Source organism: Herpailurus yagouaroundi, unplaced genomic scaffold (genome assembly GCF_014898765.1).
Source record: "Herpailurus yagouaroundi ecotype Mexico unplaced genomic scaffold, PumYag 206, whole genome shotgun sequence".
Lineage (NCBI taxonomy): Eukaryota > Metazoa > Chordata > Mammalia > Carnivora > Felidae > Herpailurus > Herpailurus yagouaroundi.
The window spans coordinates 4,095,332-4,115,619 of record NW_024412437.1 but is presented as its reverse complement, the minus strand read 5'-3'; the positions used below and the strand labels follow the sequence as shown (position 1 = coordinate 4,115,619).

The 20,288-nt window shown below is 54.4% G+C and overlaps 1 protein-coding gene and 1 long non-coding RNA gene across 2 annotated transcripts in view; one reads left to right on the top strand and one right to left on the bottom strand.

The window, feature by feature from the left end:
- Positions 1-5,160: 5,160 nt before the first annotated feature.
- LOC121015320 (uncharacterized) lies at positions 5,161-19,877 on the top strand. Its single transcript, XR_005783758.1, has 3 exons — positions 5,161-5,172; positions 18,001-18,011; positions 19,771-19,877. It is a non-coding gene; the product is annotated as an uncharacterized LOC121015320 (long non-coding RNA).
- Positions 9,094-20,288, bottom strand: part of AXIN2 (axin 2) — a 29,400-nt gene continuing 18,205 nt past the window's right edge. The window contains exons 4-10 of the mRNA XM_040452180.1: positions 17,838-17,978; positions 17,029-17,537; positions 16,627-16,818; positions 16,083-16,316; positions 15,451-15,546; positions 14,074-14,241; positions 9,094-10,656 (exon numbers count right to left, since the gene is read on the bottom strand). Of these exons, the coding sequence (XP_040308114.1) occupies positions 10,530-10,656; positions 14,074-14,241; positions 15,451-15,546; positions 16,083-16,316; positions 16,627-16,818; positions 17,029-17,537; positions 17,838-17,978 (1,467 nt within the window). The 3' untranslated portion in view covers positions 9,094-10,529. The remainder of the gene's footprint in view (positions 10,657-14,073; positions 14,242-15,450; positions 15,547-16,082; positions 16,317-16,626; positions 16,819-17,028; positions 17,538-17,837; positions 17,979-20,288) is intronic.

Here is a 20,288-nt window from a genome sequence, read left to right as displayed (position 1 = left end):
GCTTCCCTCCGGGTCTCCAGACCAGCTCTCTTTAGGCACTTCTCACAGTGAACTGTAATGCCTTCACCAGGGGCTGCTCCGGGTTGGGGGCCGTGTCTTCATCGTGCCCCCCAACCCCCAACTCCTGGCACAGGCACAATGTACCTCTCAGTAGGTGTTGGTGATGAGGATGTTCATCAGAGAACAGTGAAAGTGGCCTCGGGTCCCACGAGTCACGTTACACAAAGACCATCGTAGAACCTAAGCCTTTGGTTGCCAGCATCTAAACATGGCATTCTTCATCACTTGAACTTGAGGTTATCTCTCCGTCATCCAGCTGTTTCTCAAAGCCACCGGTTTCTCCTCTTGAATCTCTCGCCCCTCACTTCAGGCCATGTAAGGCACACACCTCAAACTCCAGGAGCCTAGACTCTCTGCCACCCAAACTGGCCTTGAGAACAGATCTTCCCTCCCCACCCCCCCCACCCCCGCCCCGGGACAGGAGCTGTGTTATTAGTCAAAATTCTTTTGGTTGAGTATGACAAAAAACCCAAGTCAAATCGACTTAAGAAAAAAAAGAGATGACGGGATTTACTGACTCACAGGCTGGGCAGTTGAATCTAAGGATCCAAGGGATGCTGACAATCACTTGGGTGATTGTTCTCCCTCCCCCTCCATCGTGTGGCTCTGAATTTCTTCGTTGGCTTTCCTGGCAAGGAAGCTCTCTCCAGTCCTGGGCCCCCAAAAGCTCCATGATTTTGCCCTACCATTTTAGAAGCCCCAGTAGAAAGAGAGCACCCTATTCTCCAAATTGCTGGCCCAAGTTCCATGGCTGAATCTCATCGGACCAACTTAAGTCACGTGTCCATCCCTGAGCCAATCACGGTAGCCAAAGCTATGGACTATATCAATTGGCCAGATCATGTGCCATTCTTTTAGGTGAGTGCTCTTCCCCGAAAGAAAAACCAAGGTGCTATTATCAGGAGATGAAAACGTGGATCCTGGCCCCAATAAAATAACCGATGACCACTGCAAGAACAAATCTCACTGGTGTCATTTATGGAGATTCTTGGAAGACGGTGACTGGGAAAAAACACTGTGTGTTGGAAGCAAAAGGGCGCAGATAAACCAGGACAAGACTTCATCCGATGTGGTACAAAGGCGGGAGTGATGAAACTCGACAAGCGGCAGTCGAATCAAGCAGCCATGATCCAGGAGCAGGTCTTCCCAACAGATTGGGGGGTGGGGGGGAGGCGAGGCAGGCAGGAACTCCAAACTACTCCTTCTGGGCACAGAGGGTATTCTACAGTTCCTAGAGCATCAGGAGCCTATGCGGGACCTCACCTGCTTCTCTGCCTCCATAGAGGAGAGGCTGTGCTATGCTTCATTTTGGGAAAGGAGGTTCCGGTTGGAAGAATCAAGACAGATCTGCACAGTGACCAGGGCGGTTTGCAGAGATGGCCACCAAGGCTGCCGGAAACAACGAAAATATTCACAAATGTCGAGATTTACCCTAAAAAATGATGAGAGGCTCAGAGCTCTTTACTGAGCAAGAGAGCATGCCATATATCGGCAGGAGATCTACCAGAATGTTATCAGTTGGTATCTCTGGGTAGTGGGATTATAGGTGGGTTTCTTTGCCTTTTGTGTAATTCTATGTATTTTTCCTTTTTTTTTTTTTTTTTTTTTTTTACCATGATTATTTATTTTCATGGTTGGGGGAGAAAAATACGAACTACACGGAAACAAAAACAAAAACAAAAAAACCTCTAAAGGGAAAACACTCTTCAAGTCAACCTTTTCCTGCCCTGATCCACTCTTCTTCCATTTAATTCATTTTCTCACTGTCTCTCTGTCTCTCGCCCTGGGGACCTGGCTGTCCCTCAGTCTGGATAATTGGCCTCTGGCCGACTGGGAAGCAGGTGGCTCAAGCAGTCCTGTCCTCTAAAGTGAGGTTGGGAGGGGTCCCTGCTTCTCCAGGCGAGGCGGGCTCCCACTGAGCCTGGCGAGGGAACCGGCTCAGATGGAAGGCAGCTGTGACCCTCCCCCAGAGCGCGCCCCTCCCCCTTCCCTCGCCCCCTGGGCTCTTTCGGGCTGGATGAATGAACAACAAAGGCCTGTGGCCATCTCAGGCATGCCAAGAAGTGGGTGTCATCTGGAGGACGCTTCAGCCCAGACCTTTTAAGTTGACACACCACGACTCACGAATCATTTACACAATTGATTATCGCCGAGAGATTTTACCCTGGTGGAGACAGACACCCGGGCACCCACTGCCTGGCTGTGGATGGGAGCTGAGGCTCGGTTAACCAATGAAGGTCCCTGCCAGGACACAAAGCCTCCCCTGAAAGTCCGTAAGAACTGCCCGCTCACCAGTGACCAGGGGGCTGATCCCTTCTCTTGGGAAAATACGGTAGAATTGCCCTCATAGGCCTGTGCCACACTCAGAATCCCAGAGAGGAGGCGTTTTGGACACCTCCTCTAGTAAGGGTGCAGCCTCCAGACCAGAAGAGGCCCCAAAGCCATGGACGGAATATTGGCTTTCTATCCTCCACCTGGAAATCTTTGGAGAAGAACATTTCATAATTTCTCCCAGTGAGCTCTTCCAGGGTTTTTTGATATCCTGGTAGCCGAGATAGTTTTTGGAGAGATGGTTGCATCTGCTTTTCATACGGTTCTACCATGAGCATCAGGGGGAAAGGGCTCAGATTCTAGCTTCCCCTTCAGGAGGGCCGAAGACGGGTAACCTGGATTTTCTGGCGTGACCCAGGCTGAGTGGAGATGAAACCAGAGGCGTGTGAAGTCGTCAGGACGGAATGTGCCCAGGATAAACTGGCCTCGTCTGCACAGGGCCGTGAGGGCAGGTGGGCAGGGAGGATGTAGTGATGTGGGAGGTAGCGATGAAGGGACCGGCGGGCAGATGGAAAAAAGGAGATCGTGCACGTGGTCATGGGGCATTTCTCCTTGAGGTGATTATTGAAGTTCTTGTCCTTGAAAGATCTGTGCTTTTCTTTGCCTGTTAGGACAGACAAATGATAGGAGTCGCAGTTTTGTCAGTCGGGAGAAGGACACCACTCTAAGTATTTGTTAGGGGTTGGATCGTGTCCTCACAAAAAGGTATAGTGAAGTCCTAACTAACCCAGGACCTCAGAATGTGACCTTCTTTGGCAATAAGGTCTTTGCAGATGTAAGTTAAGATGAGGTCAGCTGGGCCCTAATCCAGTATGAGCGGTGCCCTTGTAAAAAGGGGAAATTCAGGCACAGTCACAGACAAGTACAGAGGAAGGACTGTGGGATAAGACGCTGGGAGAGGGGCGTCTGAGTGGCTCAGTGGGTTAAGCGTCTGACTCTTGATTTCGGCTCAGGTTGTGATCTCACGGTCGTGGGATTGAGCCCCGTGTTGGACCCTGTGCTGAGTGTGGAGCCTGCTTGGGATTCTCTCTCTGCCTCTCTCTCTCTCTCTCTCTCTGCCCCTCCCCTGCATGTACTCTCTCTCTCTCTCAAAATAAATAAATAAACTTAAAAAAAAAAACAAAACCCACGGGGAGAAGACTCTTAAAGTTGGAGTTTTGCAGCCACAGCTCAGGAATGCCTGGGACCACCTGAAGCCTGAAGAGACAGGAAAGGCTCCTTCCCTTCCAGGTTTCAGAGGGAACACGGCCCTGTCGATACCTTGTTTTCCGATGTCCAGCCCCCAGAACTGAGACAATAAATGTCTGTTGTTCTAAGCTACCAGTTTGTGGTGCTTTTTCACAGCAGCCCCAAATGAGTACAACTTAAATATTTTATTAAATGTTTATTTCTTTTTGAGAGAGAGAGAGAGAGAGACAGAGTATGAGCAGGGGAGAGGCAGAGAGAGAGGGAGACACAGAATCGGGAAGCAGGCTCCAGGCTCTGAGCTGTCAGCACAGAGCCCAACGCGGGGCTCGAACTCGTAAAGCACGAGATCACGACCTGAGCTGAAGTCAGACGCTCAACCGACTGAGCCACCCAGGCACCCCATGACAAGTTTCACTTTTTAACAGAAAGTAAATTAATACAAGGTTTGAGGCACTTAGGCATTTGTTTAATGGAATAGACTGAGCCTTTGGCCATGGCTTCCAAATCTCCTAGGCTCATCTGGCCCAGGAGTGCTCATGTGCCATGGGCACAGCCATGTTATCAGGAAGCAGCCACAGCTGCCGCATATCCAGGAGCTAGTGGCTGGACACCGAAATGGGGAGTCCGGACATCTGTCCCAGATCCACGCCCCTCAGTACCGAGGATGCTGGGAACAGACGCCCACGTGGTTGCAATAAAGCCCTATGACTCCATGACTTTGTTGGCGAACACAAACCCGAGGAAGATGTCTCCGTCTCCCAGTGAGCAAACCCCAGTGATGGAACCCACTTCGAATCGAGACACAAAGCAGTCTGGAAAATGTAGAGTTTCGCTTTCCAATCTCTGTATTTGAGACAGCACACTGCGAGCAAAGAGGAAGGAAGGTTGAGTGGGCAATCCAAAGCATCGACCACAACTGGAGTCGCCAGTCTAAATGCCAGATGCCCGGTTAAGTACGAATTTCAGATAAACAACAGATATGTTTCTAGTATAAAGTATGTCCCAACTACTGCAGGGGACATACTTATATTAAAAAAATTATTCATCATTTATGTGAAATTCAAATTTAATTGGGCGTCCTGTATTTTAATTTGCTAAATCGAGTGACTCTAACCACAGTATCATCCACGGCTGGTTTCCAGTTTCTTCTTGTTGAGATCACTGGGAGATGGTGGGAGGGAAAGCCAACCTCAACCCCTGTGACCATCGGATCCTCCCCTGCTCCTCCCCAGGTCCCATGTCTGATACAGATAGCATGAAAGTCTCAGGGGCTCCCAATAACATAATTTGGTCCAAAGTTGAATTTGGGAAAATGAAGCAAAGTCAGATGGAGAGTTAAGAAGGGTGGTGTGGTCACAGGATGTCTGGAGGAGTCTTACTCAACACTCTGTGTATCACTCAGGGTGACTTTTTTTTCTGTATAGCTCTTTTTATATTCTTTTAAAGATTTTGGTTTTAAGTAATCTCTACACCCAAGGTGGGGCTTGAACTCACAACTCCGAGATCAAGAGGTGCATGCTCTGTGCACTGAGCCAGCCCTGAAACCCATAATGCTCTTGTACATCAATGTCTGAGCCACAGACTCTGTTCCCTGTTCTCAAAGTGGTTTACCACTCAGGGGAGGAAGAAGAAAAGGAGGAAGGGTGGAAGTCACCACAGGCTGAGCACTGGAGGAAGTCAGGTCCTCCTGGATTCTGAAGGGGAAGCCGGGGTAGGCAGGGAGGGGTGTCGGGGGCCACATTGGGGCTTGCATATCACAGGTGAGAGAAAGGAGGGGAAAAGGCTGAGCAGAGTCAGGTATAAAGACTGGATGGTGGGGATCAGCAGGTGATAATGGCAACGGATGTGTATGAGGCCTTGAGCACGGGCCAGACTCACCAAGAACTCCGCAAACCTTCGCAACTTTCATCAGCACAGTGAAGGTGTTAGTGACTCTCCTCAGTTTAGAGTCAAACCCAGGAACGGGGACGTTCTTTGCTCAAGGCTACTCAGCTTGTAAATGGAGATAATACCAGGAAGGCAGGCTTGGCTCAGACTGGGCAGAGACTTGACTATCCAGGTTTGAGATTTAAATTTTTTTTTAATGTTTATTTATTTTTGAGAGAGGGAAAGACAGAACATGAGCGGGAGAGGGGCAGAAAGAGTGGGAGACACAGAATCCGAAGCAGGCTCCAGGCTCCGAACTGTCAGCATAGAGCCCCACGTGGAGCCCGAACTCTCGAACCATGAGATCATGCTCTGAGCCGAAGTCGGACGCTCAACCGACTGAGCCACCCAGGCGCCCCTAGGCTTGAGATTTAAATGGATGGCATAGGGGCACCTGGATGACTCAGTTGGTTGAGCGTCCGTCTTCGGCTCACGTCATGATCTCGTGGTTTGTGAGTTCGAGTCCCACATCTGGCTCACTGCTGTCAGCTTGTCAGCACAGAGCCTGCTTTGGATCTTCTGTCCTCTCTCTGCCCTTCCCCCGCTTACACACACACACTCTCTCTCAAACAAGACAAAAACAACCAAAAAACAACACTAGATGGATGGCATAAATATGGCTTGAATGCCAACTGTGGGCAAGTCACTGGAGAGTCAAACACAAGCCACTCTCTCAGACAGTCTGGCAGGATGTGGCCAAAGCCCTAAAAAGGAACTTTGATCTAGAGATTCTACATGAAAAAACCTACATCCCAATAATTAAAGACTACTTAGCGATGAATACCGAGGGAGGGGTTAGGTGGAAAGAGTTCACTACAATGGGACTTATAATTGCAGAATTTGTAAACTATATAAATGTCCAACCATAGTGATGAGTTAAATAAATGCAGCCATACATTCAGCTCGTGTTGTAGAACAATACAGAAAAGTATTTATTGATATGGAAGTATGCCAATGACATATTACTGAATGAGAAATACAGATTACAAAATAGTGTATCCCATATGGGTGCCTGTGTGCATGTCTGTGTGTTTTAACCAGAGACAGATACTGTAAAGTGTTAACAGTGATTATTTTCATTATGGGTTATACTCTAGTTACCAGAGACAATTTCTGTTTTCTTTTTTCCTTCCATTCTATAATGCCTACTAAGTGCCAAGCACCATGCCGGCCATTACATACATAATGGTGAATAAAAGGATATTTACCCCCTGCCTCATGAACGAGTAAGTGGGCAATGAAATCATTATTGTATAGGTACAAATGGAATGTGCAGTGAAAGGGTAAAGGAAGTTCTGTGGTGGAGAGGGCCAGGTGAGGACATACAGGGACCCCGGATGGTCAGGTCAGGGAAGATCTCTTGACATTTAAGTCAACACCCAGAGGCTGAAAAGCAGACAACCTCAGGAAGGGCTGAGGGAGGGGGCGAGCCCGGCACAGGGAACAGCATATGCAAAGACGCTGAGCAGCAGAGCACGTTAGGGACACTAAAAGGTCGGTGTGGATGACGCACAGGAATTTATGTTTTCAGAATTAGGCATTATCCGTATGGAGGACCCCCTTCCTGGGACACAGAATACAGCATAGGTTCACTCTCATATCAGAATTTTAGGAACTCTGGTTGATAAAGTAGAATAATGATGCGAAGGAAGGTGTGAATCACTCTTTTGAATCCCCTATGCAATTTGGGGATTCAATTTCCTGTACAACCAAATTCTTTCTTAAAGGTTAAAAAAAAAAAAAAAAGGAACATTTCTCTTTAAAAAAAAAAAACACATTTTTTTAAGGCTTATTTATTTTTGAGAGACAGAGAGAGAGAGAGAGGGTGTGAGCAGGGGAGGAGCAGAGAGACAGAGGGAGACACAGAATCCAAAGCAGGCTCCAGGCTCCGAGCCGTCAGCACAGAGCCCGACGCGGGGCTTGAACTCATGAGCCGTGAGATCATGACCTGAGCCGAAGTCGGACTTTTAACCAACCGAGCCACCCAGGCGCCCCAATAAAAGAAAATTTAAAGATGCTCTGGGGCCAAAGCTCTGCTCTAAGCTGAAAGCCCTCAATCAAGCAGCCGAACAGCCCATTTGTCCGCCGCCCTCTTGGTTTTGCACCCGGGGCAAGGGAAGGGGGACGTGGGAGCCCAGATGTTGCAGCGTTAGGAATGGGGCGGGGTGGGATTTCCAAACGAGGAGCTGATAATAATACAGGACGTCAGAAGGGAGCTGAGGTTTCCCTGGGACCCTGAGCCTCACTCCGCTGGCACAGCAACCCCGGAAGGCCACGCAGGCCAGGTAAAGAGCAGCTGGCAGCTAACACACAAAAGGCAGAGAAAGAGGACCTCCGAGGGGAGCCGCACATGTGAGTGACCGCCTGGCCTGCTTGCCTTCTCACGGGTGCGACGGGCCCCCAGACGGGGTGGGCACAGGGACTCGAGCCCGGGTCCGTCTGAGCCCCAGGCCTGCGTTGTAGCGCGTTATGCTTGTGGGACGAATCAAAAGGCCTGAAGATTAAAAGCCAGAAGCTCCTACCCGCACCACACACAGCAGGTTATGTCTCGTTGTCTTTTTGGATTGCAAAGAACCTCACAATTTGGCAGCGGGTCCGGGACGCCGTCCGCTGTGAGCCCCCATTCCCGCCGGGAGGGGAGGGTGCGTCAGGCCGCATCACGAGGACGGAGATCGAGGACTCCTGCGGCCCGGCGTCCCGATTCCCCGGCACCCTGGCCTGGCCCCGCCAGCGGCCGCCCCCCGATGCCTCCTCATGCTGCCCCGCTGAGGCTGGCCAGTTGAAGACGGCCGCTAACCCCACGCGGCCAGGACGCCGGCCCGCCCCTCCCCTGTCACGTGTTGCAGCAGGGACGGAAAGCCACCCGGATCTGCTGCAGACCCCATCTCAGGAAAGCTCCGTAGAAGAGAAGTCAAGTCCAGCAGATCCTCTTTTCCTAAAATGGGTCCATTATAGGGATCTTCGAAAGTAGACACGCTCTCCCAGAACAGAATTACAGCCCGGCCTCCGAATGCCCGACACGCCGGGAGGTAACCCGAAGTTTGTGGAGTGAACCACCACCGACGGCCAGCTTCCACGGCTGCACGAAGCACACTATCCAGGGAACCGTGCAGTTTTCCTGCTGAACCACCTTCTTCCCACCACCTTTGCAGCCCGGACGCTTGCTGAAGGTATCGTTTGAGTTGGCACAGCCACGGAGCGGGTGCCTGGTTAGCCCCGAGCTCAAGGGTCATTCTTCCCGCTAGACATTCCAGATCCACGCACCATTTCCTGGAAACGCAAGGGTTCCTGGGAGAAGGCCATCTCAGCTCTGTATCTCCGGTCCCCGCCTGGCCGGATCAGAGGAAGAGGCAGCACAGGAAATGGAGAAGTTGTCTACGGCCTGCTCCGGGACAAGAAAATCCTCAGCCAGTAACCAGGTGATTTTTTGAAGCACTGGTTTTTCAAAACCCCCAGGTGGGGTGAGAAGACGTGGGGGACAGTCAGAGCTGGGCTCAAGCAAGACGGGACATCAAGGGCAGCTGCTCACACTCGGAAGGGTGCCTCTGCCCTGCTCCCACCCCCGCGGATGCAAAGACGAGGCCCACGTTTTGAAAAATATAAAATTTTAATAAAGGCTACATCTCTTAATTGCAATAATTATTGTACCAAGTAGATTTCCTTAAATGAACTCTTTATAGTGCATAATTTACAGTATAAGTAGAACAAAATGCCATGGCGAAAGTCGTTGAGTACAAGACTTGTAATAAAAAGGCGTAAAATATATTTATACATAAACCCCTTTCAAAAAACAAGGGAAAGCTTGAGCCCTCAATATAGGGCGACGCACGGAGCAGGACCCCGTGCAGGTACAGGTACTGTACTGATTTAAAGTCAAGCACTAGAGATAGTGGATTAATACTCTCTTGTCATACAATATATACAGACATATAGTACAAGGAACAATGGCAAACAGAATGTACAGATGAACTTCACACAAAAACCCGAACGTCAAAATGAAGGTGTCTGGAGGAAAGCGTGCTGCTAGGTCTTGACGCAACTGTCCGCTTCTTTGCAGGGCCGGGGGGGCCCCCCCCCCGGGGGGGTTTCCAGAACGGCGGTGGTCCAAAGACTGACTAAAACAAAAAACCCCACAAAACCCAAAAAACCTCCCCCCCCCCCAAACTCCAAGGAGTCGTTATCTCAGTAAAAGCACAAGTTGAACTCCAAGGTCCTAGCAAGCCTCTGCCATGGGGCGCCGGACCTTGGTGGGGTTAGAAAAGTTACTGAGTAAATCTGGGGTCCCAAAAGGGAGGCTTCCCACCCTGCACCCCACAATGGATCCCCATCCAATGTGATGACACTACATGGCGGTGACGTTGCCATATAAATCAGGGCCTTTACGACAAAATAGAGCAGCACAGAAAGAAAAAAATGCACCAATTTCTGCGTGTGTCAATGGTAGGGCACCATTTGTAAAAGTCTATCTTCGCTTGGAGAAGGGCAGGGCAAAGCATAAGAAATCCTCTTTTAATGAAGAAATCATTCATGCAGTCCTAGCTCAACCCCTAAGTTTGGATAGGGCAATTAAAACTTCCTCTCTCCCCCTTCTGTGTTTAAAGCAGCATATCCATAAACTGGGGACAGGGGGAATCAATTGTTCAATAAATAGCAGTAAGGGTTCCTGTTCAGGTAAGCTATACACAGTTTCTCTTAGTTTATGGATTTCAGATCCCTAGGCAGTCATATATTATGTATGGCAGTCTCTCAAATACAGTCAGTATCTTCAATAGCCAAGAGTGGTCATGTTTTTAATAAATAGTTCAGGCTTTTCTTATCTCAGTACCCAGCTCGTGAATAATGAAAACCAACCTCCCCCTCCCCCCACCCTCCTCCCCAAGTGGCCAGTGGCCAATTCTCCCCTAGACTTCGTCTTCTTCATTGGTTTAGTTTTCCTTCAAAAGGTCTTGTCGCGGTCCGTCACGGCCAAGGCCGGGGGCGTGGGTGTTGGCCCCCACAGTCCGCCAGAGCCCGACCTCAAGGGCTCAATCGATCCTCTCCACCTTCCCCAGAATCCTGCCTTCGTACATGGGGAGCACGGCCTCATCGTCCCAGATCTCCTCAAACACGGCTCCGCAGGCAAACTCGTCGCTTGCTTTTTTGAAGTAATACCTTAAAAGGAAAACCCAAAACGCTTCTTGGTTAAGACTGCATTTTCTGCTTTGTTTAAAAGAGAGGTTATGTCAACACCGAGACGACAAAGGGGTCCTGAGGGTTCTGCTGCAGCTGGCGTGCATGTAAACCTCGGCCCGCATCCGACTGACGACGGCCACCGGGGCGTCACGGGAGGCCACCCCGGGAGCAGCGGGCCGGGCGGCCAACCGCCTGCGGACAGCTCCGAGGCTGCGGTCTTCGGCCCGGCACGCACACCAGGGCAAGCGCACGTTGCGGGCAGAGCTGTCTGCTTTCTCCCTTTTTACCCAGGGGGGCACGGGGAGGGCAAAACATGCCTGGTGCATCTGCAGCAGCAGCTGAGACGGGCCCCTCAGAGAGGCCCCAGCCCCCCCTGGACCTGCAGAAGTCCGGAGAAGGCAGAGACCCCAGCCTCCGCTGCCCGCAGGCCCGCTCTCCTGGGCCGACCCCGGCTCAGCCATGGGACAGGCTGCTCTCCTCAGTGGCCCCTGCGGGAGGCTGGCCAGCCCCACCTTGCTTCCCAGGGCTGCAGACTGGCCCCGGCCCCGCTGCTCTCCCCTCTTCGCCCCGGTTCCCTCCCACCCCTCCGGGGTCAAACACTAAAGACCCTTCTATTATGCCCGTTGATTAAAGCTTCCTTTTATCCCACCCCAGACTTCTTTCTTCTAAGGCTGTTTAATTGTCTGGACGCAAATGACCGGCCTCTCTCAGGAGAGCCACATTCAGAAACGACAGCTTGTCCTCCAGGCGGGCTCACCCCCAAGCCCCTTCCTTCCCCGGTCCCCTTCCAGGGAGACCCCCTCAGGCGGATTAAACTCGCCCCTGCAAGCCGGCACCTCCAGCCAATAAAGGCCACTCACGGAGGGAGGCTCACGATCCTCTGGGGGTTGGGCGGGGGGGGGGGGGGGGGGGGGGGCCGGCTCTCTAAAAAATTCAATTGTGTCTCAGGGTTACAGTTGGTTTTTGTTTCTGTCTTTTCATTAAAAAAAAAAAAAAAATTCCCCTTGGTTAGAGCTAAACTTCTTTCCTCTTTCATGAAGGCAAGCCAAATACTTTCATAGGAGATAAGGCTGAATAAAGTGAACCAGCTGGGTTTAGTCAAGGTTCCTGGTTTTTAGCCCTCGCAGCTGGGCCACAGCACCGGGGTGAACGGCACGGCCCGGACGGGTCAGTGGGGAGAGCGCTTCCTATCGAGGGGGTCGGAACACTCGGGGGGGGGGGGGGAGGGGAGGAGAGGGGGGGGGGGGGGGAGGGGCACTGTGCACAGGAGATGCCGGAAAGGGCGGGGGGCGGCCACCTTTCCCACAAGGGTCTCCCGTTCTGACGTCCCCCTCCATTGGGCCCCCCGGCCCCCCAGCTCTGACCCCCCGGGTCTACCGAGTTGGGCCCTCTCTGGGCACCTCTGAGCAAACACACAGTGACCTTTCACAGAAATACAACCTCTTCCAGAGAGGAGAGAGGCCGCGCGTTCCCTCGGCCCCAGCCCCAAGACTTCAAACACACTGCGCTGCCCTCATATTCTCCAAGAAACGGCCTTTTTCCACTGCAACAGGCTTTCTGTGGCAAACTTTGCTTTCTTCTGACATCTGGCACCGATAGCGTCTGGCACGTCTGGAGAGACTGTTCTCGTTTTGAACCCCTGCCATGTTGAGATGACTCAACGCGGCCCAGGTCCCCCACTCCCGTGGCCCCGTCCCCGCCGGGCTTTTTTATTGGGGGGGGGGGGGTGTTGCCGAGGGGGAGCCCCGCCCCTGCCGGGCGGGCCAGGCACGACACCCTGTGCCCCCACGAGCCAGGAGAGGAAGTACAGAGAGATAAGGCGGCTGGGAAGGGCCTGGCCACAGCCTGATCCAATCAGTAAAGAATTTGAGAGTCAACCATTTGTGCAAGTCTTTGTGCATTAAAGGGGAGGCCGAGGCTTCAAAGCCAGGCTTATTAAGTGTGCCTTAGGAAAAAAAAAAAAAAAAAAAAAATCAGAGCCAGATGTGGCCGGAGTGGCCGAGCGCGGACCCTCCCCTGCAGCCTCAGCTCGGCGCTCCGTGGCCCTTTCTCCCCTGAAGGTCACCTGCAGCTCCACTCAAAGTCCAGCCGAGTCAAAGCTGAGATCAAAATGAATCCCTGGAGGGGCACACTTGTGTAATTAGTTTCACCTTGTGTCTGTTCAAGACAAAAAAGAAAGAAGACGACGACGACGACGAAGAAGCGGAAGCAGCCAGGCCCGTGCCCCAATCCCTCTGCAACATTTGCAGCATTGTCTCTGCCCCGCCGTAAAATGGAAAGATCTAAGCCCAGCTCCACACCCTGCTTCTCGGTCACTGACAGGGTCCTGGCCTCGGAGCCCTATCCTTTCCCTGCAAAAGGAAATCACCGTGGGCCCCCGCCCCAGTCAGCGCCAAGGCAGAGTGCTAAGTGCTATTCGGGTTCTCCGTTCCCATCCTGGGCTGGCGGCGGGAATGGGCGGGCACCTTCCGAGCACGTATCGTGCTCCTCCTGAAGCTGTGTGCGCCCGGGCACCTCACCTGCCTCCCCCTTGCCCGGACCCTGCACACGGCACCCCAGACACAGCTGTAGCAGAACCCACATATTCCCTTGGGATGAAGGCCATGTGAGGAGGGGCCGCTAGGCCTCCGGGCGAACGGGGGTGGAGTCATCACCCACCCCAAGTTAAGGGGAAAGTCACCAAGAAAATGGTCCCTGCTCTTGGATCCTCTCGGGGGCCATGGGAGGCCAGAGGAGCATCTCCGCTGAGCAGGCAGGGAAAGGAAGCCTGGGTTGGTGGGGAGGAGGGCAGGTTCCCTCGCCAAGGCCCCAGCAGAAAGAGTAGCCAGCCCTGTCCGCCCGGTGCCCACCCATGGGTCCTGCTCCTTCTCTGATGAGCATTCCTGCTTCACGTGGCCCGTTCACCACAGGAGGTAGTTCTCCAGGCTGAGTAAGGAGAATGCTGTCTAGATTCCTAGGAAGTGGTCCCTGCCCTTCCCCAAGCCTTCAGCGTGGACAGTCTCTCCTAGACCAAGCCTCCCGCACTGGTCGGTCTGTCTGTCTCTCCCCGACACACACACCCCTCCTCTCCCTTTCAGGTAGGGCGTCCACAAGATGGCCCAAGCCCAGCTCTCCTGGCAAAGCCCCTTTTCCCCTCAGAGTCTCATTCACCTGGTAGAAAAAGCCCGTCCCGGTCCCCACAGAGCCCTCCCAGAGGCCTCCCTGCTGCTGTGTTATTTCTGTCAGTGGTGAGGGGAGAGAGGAAATGAGAAGGAACCAAGCACCAGGCAGCCCAAAGGCCTCCCGAAGCGCCTGCCTCCTGGCCCCTCCCGGGTCCGGCCGGGCCAGGGAAGCGACTCTGGCTCTCGGTTCTGAGCAAACAAACTCTGGAGCGGCAAGAAGCCGCAAGGCCCTTACCTATAATTTCCCTTTTTGCTGAGCTGCTCTTTAAAGTGGCCCAGGGTCAAGCTCTGAGCCTTCAGCATCCTCCTGTATGGAATTTCTTCTCCACAGAAAAAGTACGTGACGACCAGCTCGCTGGCCTGGAGCGCGTGCACCGCCGCCAGCTTCTTTGGCTCTTTGTGACTGAAAAATAGGATGGAACGCAACGAGTTCAGCATCCGAAGGCAGCAAGTGCTCCCGGCACACACACAGGCTCTCAAACAGTCTCCAGAGATAAAGCGGGGCTGTAGCTAGAAGCTCAAAGGGGGCTTGGGTGTGGGGGCCCCTGGATCACAGAGGCAGCCGCCTCTGGGAGCACACAGCCCACCTCCGGGTCACCTGCATGGTGCACACGGGAAGGGACAGTTTCCTTTTGGTTGTAGACACTGCTATTGTTTCCCTTGCTAGCTCCAAAAGGGGGGGGGGGTGGGGAACAGAACAGTCTCCTTCAGGATGGCACACGGGGTGCCTGCCAATGAAGACGGGAGGGGAAGCGACCACAGAGCCATGGGAATGCTGTAGAGACAAACCAGAGCATCTCCTGGGATGGCGTGGATGCCAGAGCCCCCTGGGAAGGCGAGCCCAGGCATTGTGACCTCCCCTCGTTTATTCGGAGTTTGTAGCGTGGCATTAAGAAGAAAAAAGACAGCTGGTACCCTTCAGGTCGACCAATGAAAACAAAAGGGTCCAGGGCGGTGGCTTATTCAGGACCTCAAACGTTGCTCATCGCTCAAGAGGAACACGTTAAGCCAAGAAACCTCGAATCACTGAGCCCATTTCACACCCCTGCAGATTTCTTTCTAACTGCACCAGCCTGTGAACGAACCAAGCCGCTCGGTCCACTTTGCAAGAGTGTACATTGACGACAAGGATCGTGGCCCGACTGGGGAAGGCAACCAACAGAGCAAACAAAGCAAAACAACAAACACTGTCCTCTCTCCATCTCTGCAATGGCGGAGACTCCTCTTCCTGCTCAAAGTTTCCAACTTGCTAACTTCAAGCTGAACGAAGGCAACTTTTCCATCCAGGTCTGGGGACCCCTTTTATCCACCTGCTAACGGCGTCACATCTCAGCTCTTTGATGGCGGCGTGCCCAGGAGCCCGGAGCCACCCACCTCTTCGGGAAACAACACCTGTGTACGAGCCACGGTGCGTTTCCCGGTAAAGGCCGAGTTTCCGAGATCCTGGTTTACGGCCACCTCTGCATCTGCTGGTCCTCGTGGCTAATGTTAAAATCGAGGTGATTTTACCCGACTAGAAAAAATTTCCAAAAAATCCCAACGCCAGAGAGTTGACGCCCTGAAACGTAAACCACGAGGCGGATCCCAGGAAGGTCGGGGTAAAGACACTCACTCTTCTGAAGCCAGGCTTGGGTTAGAGGAGGGCGTGGCTCCCGCCTGACCAACGGCCGAGTGGTTCCTGTCCCTCTGCTGACTGGCCGCACAGCACCTGAGGGCACACAGCCGGAGCAGAGGATTGAGAGAGAAGCCTGCTGTCCCCTGGCAAAGGGGGAGCAGACAGAAAAGGAGCTCCCCGAAGGCCCTAAAGAGACGCAGAGCCAACTTCCATCCCAATGGGGCACAGCCATCCTAGGTCCCCCGGGAGCCTGGGACTGGACACTGCCAGCCCAGGCCAAGGGCTGAGCTGTAAGTTCGCCACCAGTCACGGCTTCTTACGTGTTCATCTAACCGGCTTCACGTGATCAGGGCGGCTGTAGGGAACGGGATTTGTAAGGAATTACTGAAATTCATTCTCCTGCAAGGCCTGACTTGCCCAACAAACAGATCCTTTACCGGCTGGCTCTTCAGAACAAACAGAACTAAGAGGAACAATTTCTAGCAGGTGGGAAGGGGACTCGTTATATGGCCAGAAGCCTCCCCTCCTCCCTGAGGGGCGACGGAGACCCAGGTAGAGAGGGCAAGAGGCCCTTTTGTGAGAGGCCAGGTCCCAGCCTCTGCCTTCACCTCTGTGCTGCTTGCACTCACCGCTGCTTGGGGGGCTTGGACACCTCGGCCAGCCTGCGGCAGGCTTCCTCTAGCTGCGCCAGCGTGTTGGGTGGGGTCAGGGGAGGCATCGCGGGGTCCTGGGTGAACGGGTGGGCTCGGGGGGCAGCGCGGGGGTGCCCGTTACTGCCCCCCAGCAGGTGGTGCCGGCCGGCTCGCTCGGCGGGGGACGCGCGGGCGCACTCTAAGGGGTAGGCCCTTTTTGTGCTCTGGGCACTGAACAAGGAAGGAGAGAGAAAGCAGAAGGAAAGAAACTGGGTTAGAGAAACTGGAAAATATGACTTCAATAGAAACTTCTCTATTCTGCCTTCAAAGAGAGGAGAGAAAAAAAAAAAACCCCTACCATAACACGCACAGGGGGTGTTGCCAAAACATGGCATTTTTGTGGTCTGCTCAGTCCAACGTTTAATATTAAGGCGGCAGGAGCAAACAGTCCTATTTGTTTTCGGCCCACTGCAAAATTAGCCATCCCCACGATACCTCTGTGGTGGCTGCCCGTGACCCCCGCCGCGGCCGCGGTGTTTACCTATGGGGCTTGGGCTTGCTCTGCCGCTCACTCTCCAGCATCCACTGCCAGACATCCTGCGACCTGTCTCCTTCCTCCCCGGGCAGCTGCAGGGCCCCGGGTCCGCCTGGGGCGCCTCCTTCCCTGGCTGGCAGGGCCGGGCCCGGCTCCACGCTTTTCCCGGTCCGTCTGGGCGGGGTACCACCTCTGCTGCTGCGGGGAACCAAGAACCACACCCATCCCAGGGGCCCCGTCACACCTCTGGGACCCCTCGAACCGGCGGGTTCAGCGGGTTGGGGGAGGGGGGGGCAGGGGGACACCAAAGACCCCGCCCCCCGCGCCTCCCTCCCGGAAGCCAAGTGCCCGTGACCTCCGACCCCCACCGGGAAGCTCCAGAATCGCCAGTCTGCCCTCCACACTTACCCGAACTGCTCGGCCGGCACGGGCTCCAGAGCCCTGGGGTGGCTCTTGCACTTCGAGTAGCAGTAATACTCGGAGCCCCCCGGGCAGAAGCAGCGCACCCTCTGTGCGGCCTCCGCCTCGATCTCCTCCTTGGTCTTGGGGAGGGCGTGGTGGTGGATGTAGTGGTGGTGGACGTGCTTCGTCGTCTGCTTGGTCACGAAGCCCTTGGCTCCCAGGAGGGGGCAACCGGCCTGCGAGGCGGCCACGGGGGGCAACTTGCCCCCGGGCGGGAGGAGGGGGTGGTGCTGCTGGTGGTGGTGGTGGTGGTCGGGGGAACGGGAGCGGGGGCTGTAGCGGCCCACGCCCGGCGACTGGCAGCCGGGGGTCTTGAGGACCCTGGACAGGTGGTCGTCCAGAATAGTCTGCGGGTCCTCCTCGTAGCTGCCTGAGGGCAGGAGGGAGAGGGGGTGCGGGGTGGGGCCCCCCTCCCTGGAGCTCAGCGCTAGCTCAGAGGCCTCCTTCTCTTCATCCTGGAGGGAAAGGCAGCACAAGGGTGGGGCGGGGCGGGGTGGGGCGGGGCGGGGGGGGGGGCGGTTTAAGCGGACAAGCAAGCAGCAGGGAACGGCCAAGTCTCCAGTGGGCCGGGGGAGGGGCGGGGCCACGGCTGCGCAGGGGGGAGGGGCGGGGCCACGGCACAGAGGTGGGGCCGCAGCAAAGGCACCTGCCAGCCAGCCAGCTAGCCCCAGTGTGGGCGGTGGGCGGTGGGCGGTGGGCGGTGGGCGGTGGGCGGTGGGGGTGGGGGCGGGGAGAGGGACAGGGCCCAGCGCTACCTCTCGGATCTGCTGCAGGCGCTCCTCCAGGCTGTGCCGGCTCTCCAGCTCCAGCTTCAGCTTCTCCAGCCTGGAGATGAGCTCGGCCGCAAAGGTGGCGGGCTCCACGGGGGTCATCTCCTTGGGCAGGCGGTGGGTTCTCTACGGGGTGCGGGGAGGGGAGACACGACGCACGTTCAGGAGGGCCGGCACGCGGCGCCCGCCGGAGCTTCCCGGGCGCGGTGGCCACGGCCACGGCCACGGCCGCACGGGCGGGCGGAGAGCGGCAGGCGCGGCGCCCCGGCTGCTCCGGAGCTTTATGCGCCGGCGCCGCGACCTCATGGAGAGCCATGGTCCCCACCAGCGTTTGCCTTGGGCAGGAGCAGTTGGTCGCACTCCGAGAGGCCCCGCTTGTTCTCTCTGTAGTACAACCAGCCCATCAGTAGCTACTCTGAAGTAGAAAATCTTCAAAGACTGTTGTCAAACATCAAAAAAAAAAAAAAAAAAAAGGCAGCCCTCTGAGGTGGGGAGGGGAGAGGGACAACTCAAGGAATAAAAAGTAGAGTCTAAACAGAAAGGGAGCTGGAAATTAAAAAAAAAAATAATAATAAGATTGGAAGGAGGGAGGGGGTGGGGGAGGGAGAAAAGGGGGGAAAAAAGGGAGTCACACGGCCGGATCAGAAGAAGTGGTAATTTATTTCCTGGCCGCACACTGCGCACCTTTGAGGTGGTGTTGTCTCAACAGTGTCCTAGATCTCCCTGGTTCTCTCCACCCCTCCTCCCCGTCTCTTTGTACAGAAAATGAAGAAAGATGCTGCGGGCTAGTAGCAGAACACTGCTGAGCTTGGCTGCCTGAAGCTGATCTATCAAGGGAAAAGGGAACATCTCCAAATCAAGTGCAGAATATAAAAAGGCATCGAGGATGCCTGCCAAGAGCAGCAAACAGAGAACTCCCACCGCCCGGCTCTCTGTCCTCCTGTCCTCCCGCCACCCCCTCCCCTGGCTTGTCTGCCTCCCTCTTCCTCACTCCCCTCTTGCTCTGCCCTTTGCTTTAGGGTAGGCGGGGGCATCGGAGAGCCAACCTGCGAAAGCCGGCTTTTCCCTGCAGAGAGCAGGCCTCACCACCGTGACCACTTAGCCACAGAACGGAGTGGGGGAAAGAGAAGGCCCCCCAACCCCAACCCCCACTCCCACCCCCTGTAGGAGCCGGCCCTTCTCATGCAGGCTGGCTCCGCGCAGCCCCGATCAAAGCGCTGCCTTGTGGAGAAAGTCGATTTGCGCACCCCAGGACCAAATCATCTAATTTACCAGCTTGGGCCACAGAACTTTTCTTTATTAACACACGTTCGCCCCCTGCATCCCCCAACGCCCAGCCGAAAAAATCTGTATCATCAATACTGTTGTGTTTGGGGGGTAATATTACTGAGGAGGGGAGGGGGATGCTGAAGGTCCCCAGAAAAGCATCCTAACAGGCCAATTTTAGGACAAAGTCTGCCCCGTGGGAAGGGCTTTTGGAGAGGAGTTGCTCTAGCAACTAACACCCCATGCACTAATGCAATGTGGGATTAGCAATGCGACGTGTTAATTTTCTGAATGCAACCTAACTGATGAACCAACTGAATTCTTAGAAGCCGGCAGAAAGGATTCACAGACAGAGATGCCGCTCAAAGGCGGGCAACTCTCTTCCCCTGCCCAGGGAGCAGTTTTCTTGCAGTCTGGGTCTCAGCGGATTGCATGAGGCTTCTGAGGCTTTGCAGAGTACAGGGGGGGCCACATGCTGGCTGCCCTCCACGACGTGGAAACAGATGGGGGAGAGGCCAGGAAAGCATCTTCACGCTTTGGTGGCCTCTCACATCAGTCGCAGGGAGGAACTGTTTATGAGATCCTTGCTTCCAAACACTTCACTCGTTCTGCATTCATTAGGTGCAGATCCAACTGCAGGTACTAAACCAAGTTCTGGGGTTGGGAACAGACAGGACAGAACAGCTGCCCTCCAGGGCTTGGGAAGTCAACAGGAGAAATGGCCAAGTACATAGATGAATGGAGGACCGAAACGATCGAGCTGTACCGTCAACACGAGGAGAATGTCTCAGGGACGGGATTTTCCTTCTGCAGGAGGCAGAGATTTCTCTAGTCTCCTCATTCACGGATTCAGTCAACACATCTTAGTCAACACCCGTTACGTGCCAGGCGCTGTTCTAGTCTCTGTGGACAGGGCTTTCAACATCACAGACACAACTCCCTGCCCTCAGGGGACTTCCATTCTAGCGGGAACCCGATGAGAAGCATGGACTAACTCCTACCATTTCTTGGTTTCTGGAAAAGCACTGGTATGGTTTTCTCATGGAGAATTTTCTTTTTTGAATTGAGAAAACGTAGAAGTTCAAGTAGGTCATCTTGAGCTCTACTCTGCTCAGCATCACACCTCAAGGAAGCATGTAACCCTCTTGCCTGGCTCCTCCCTTCCCCTTC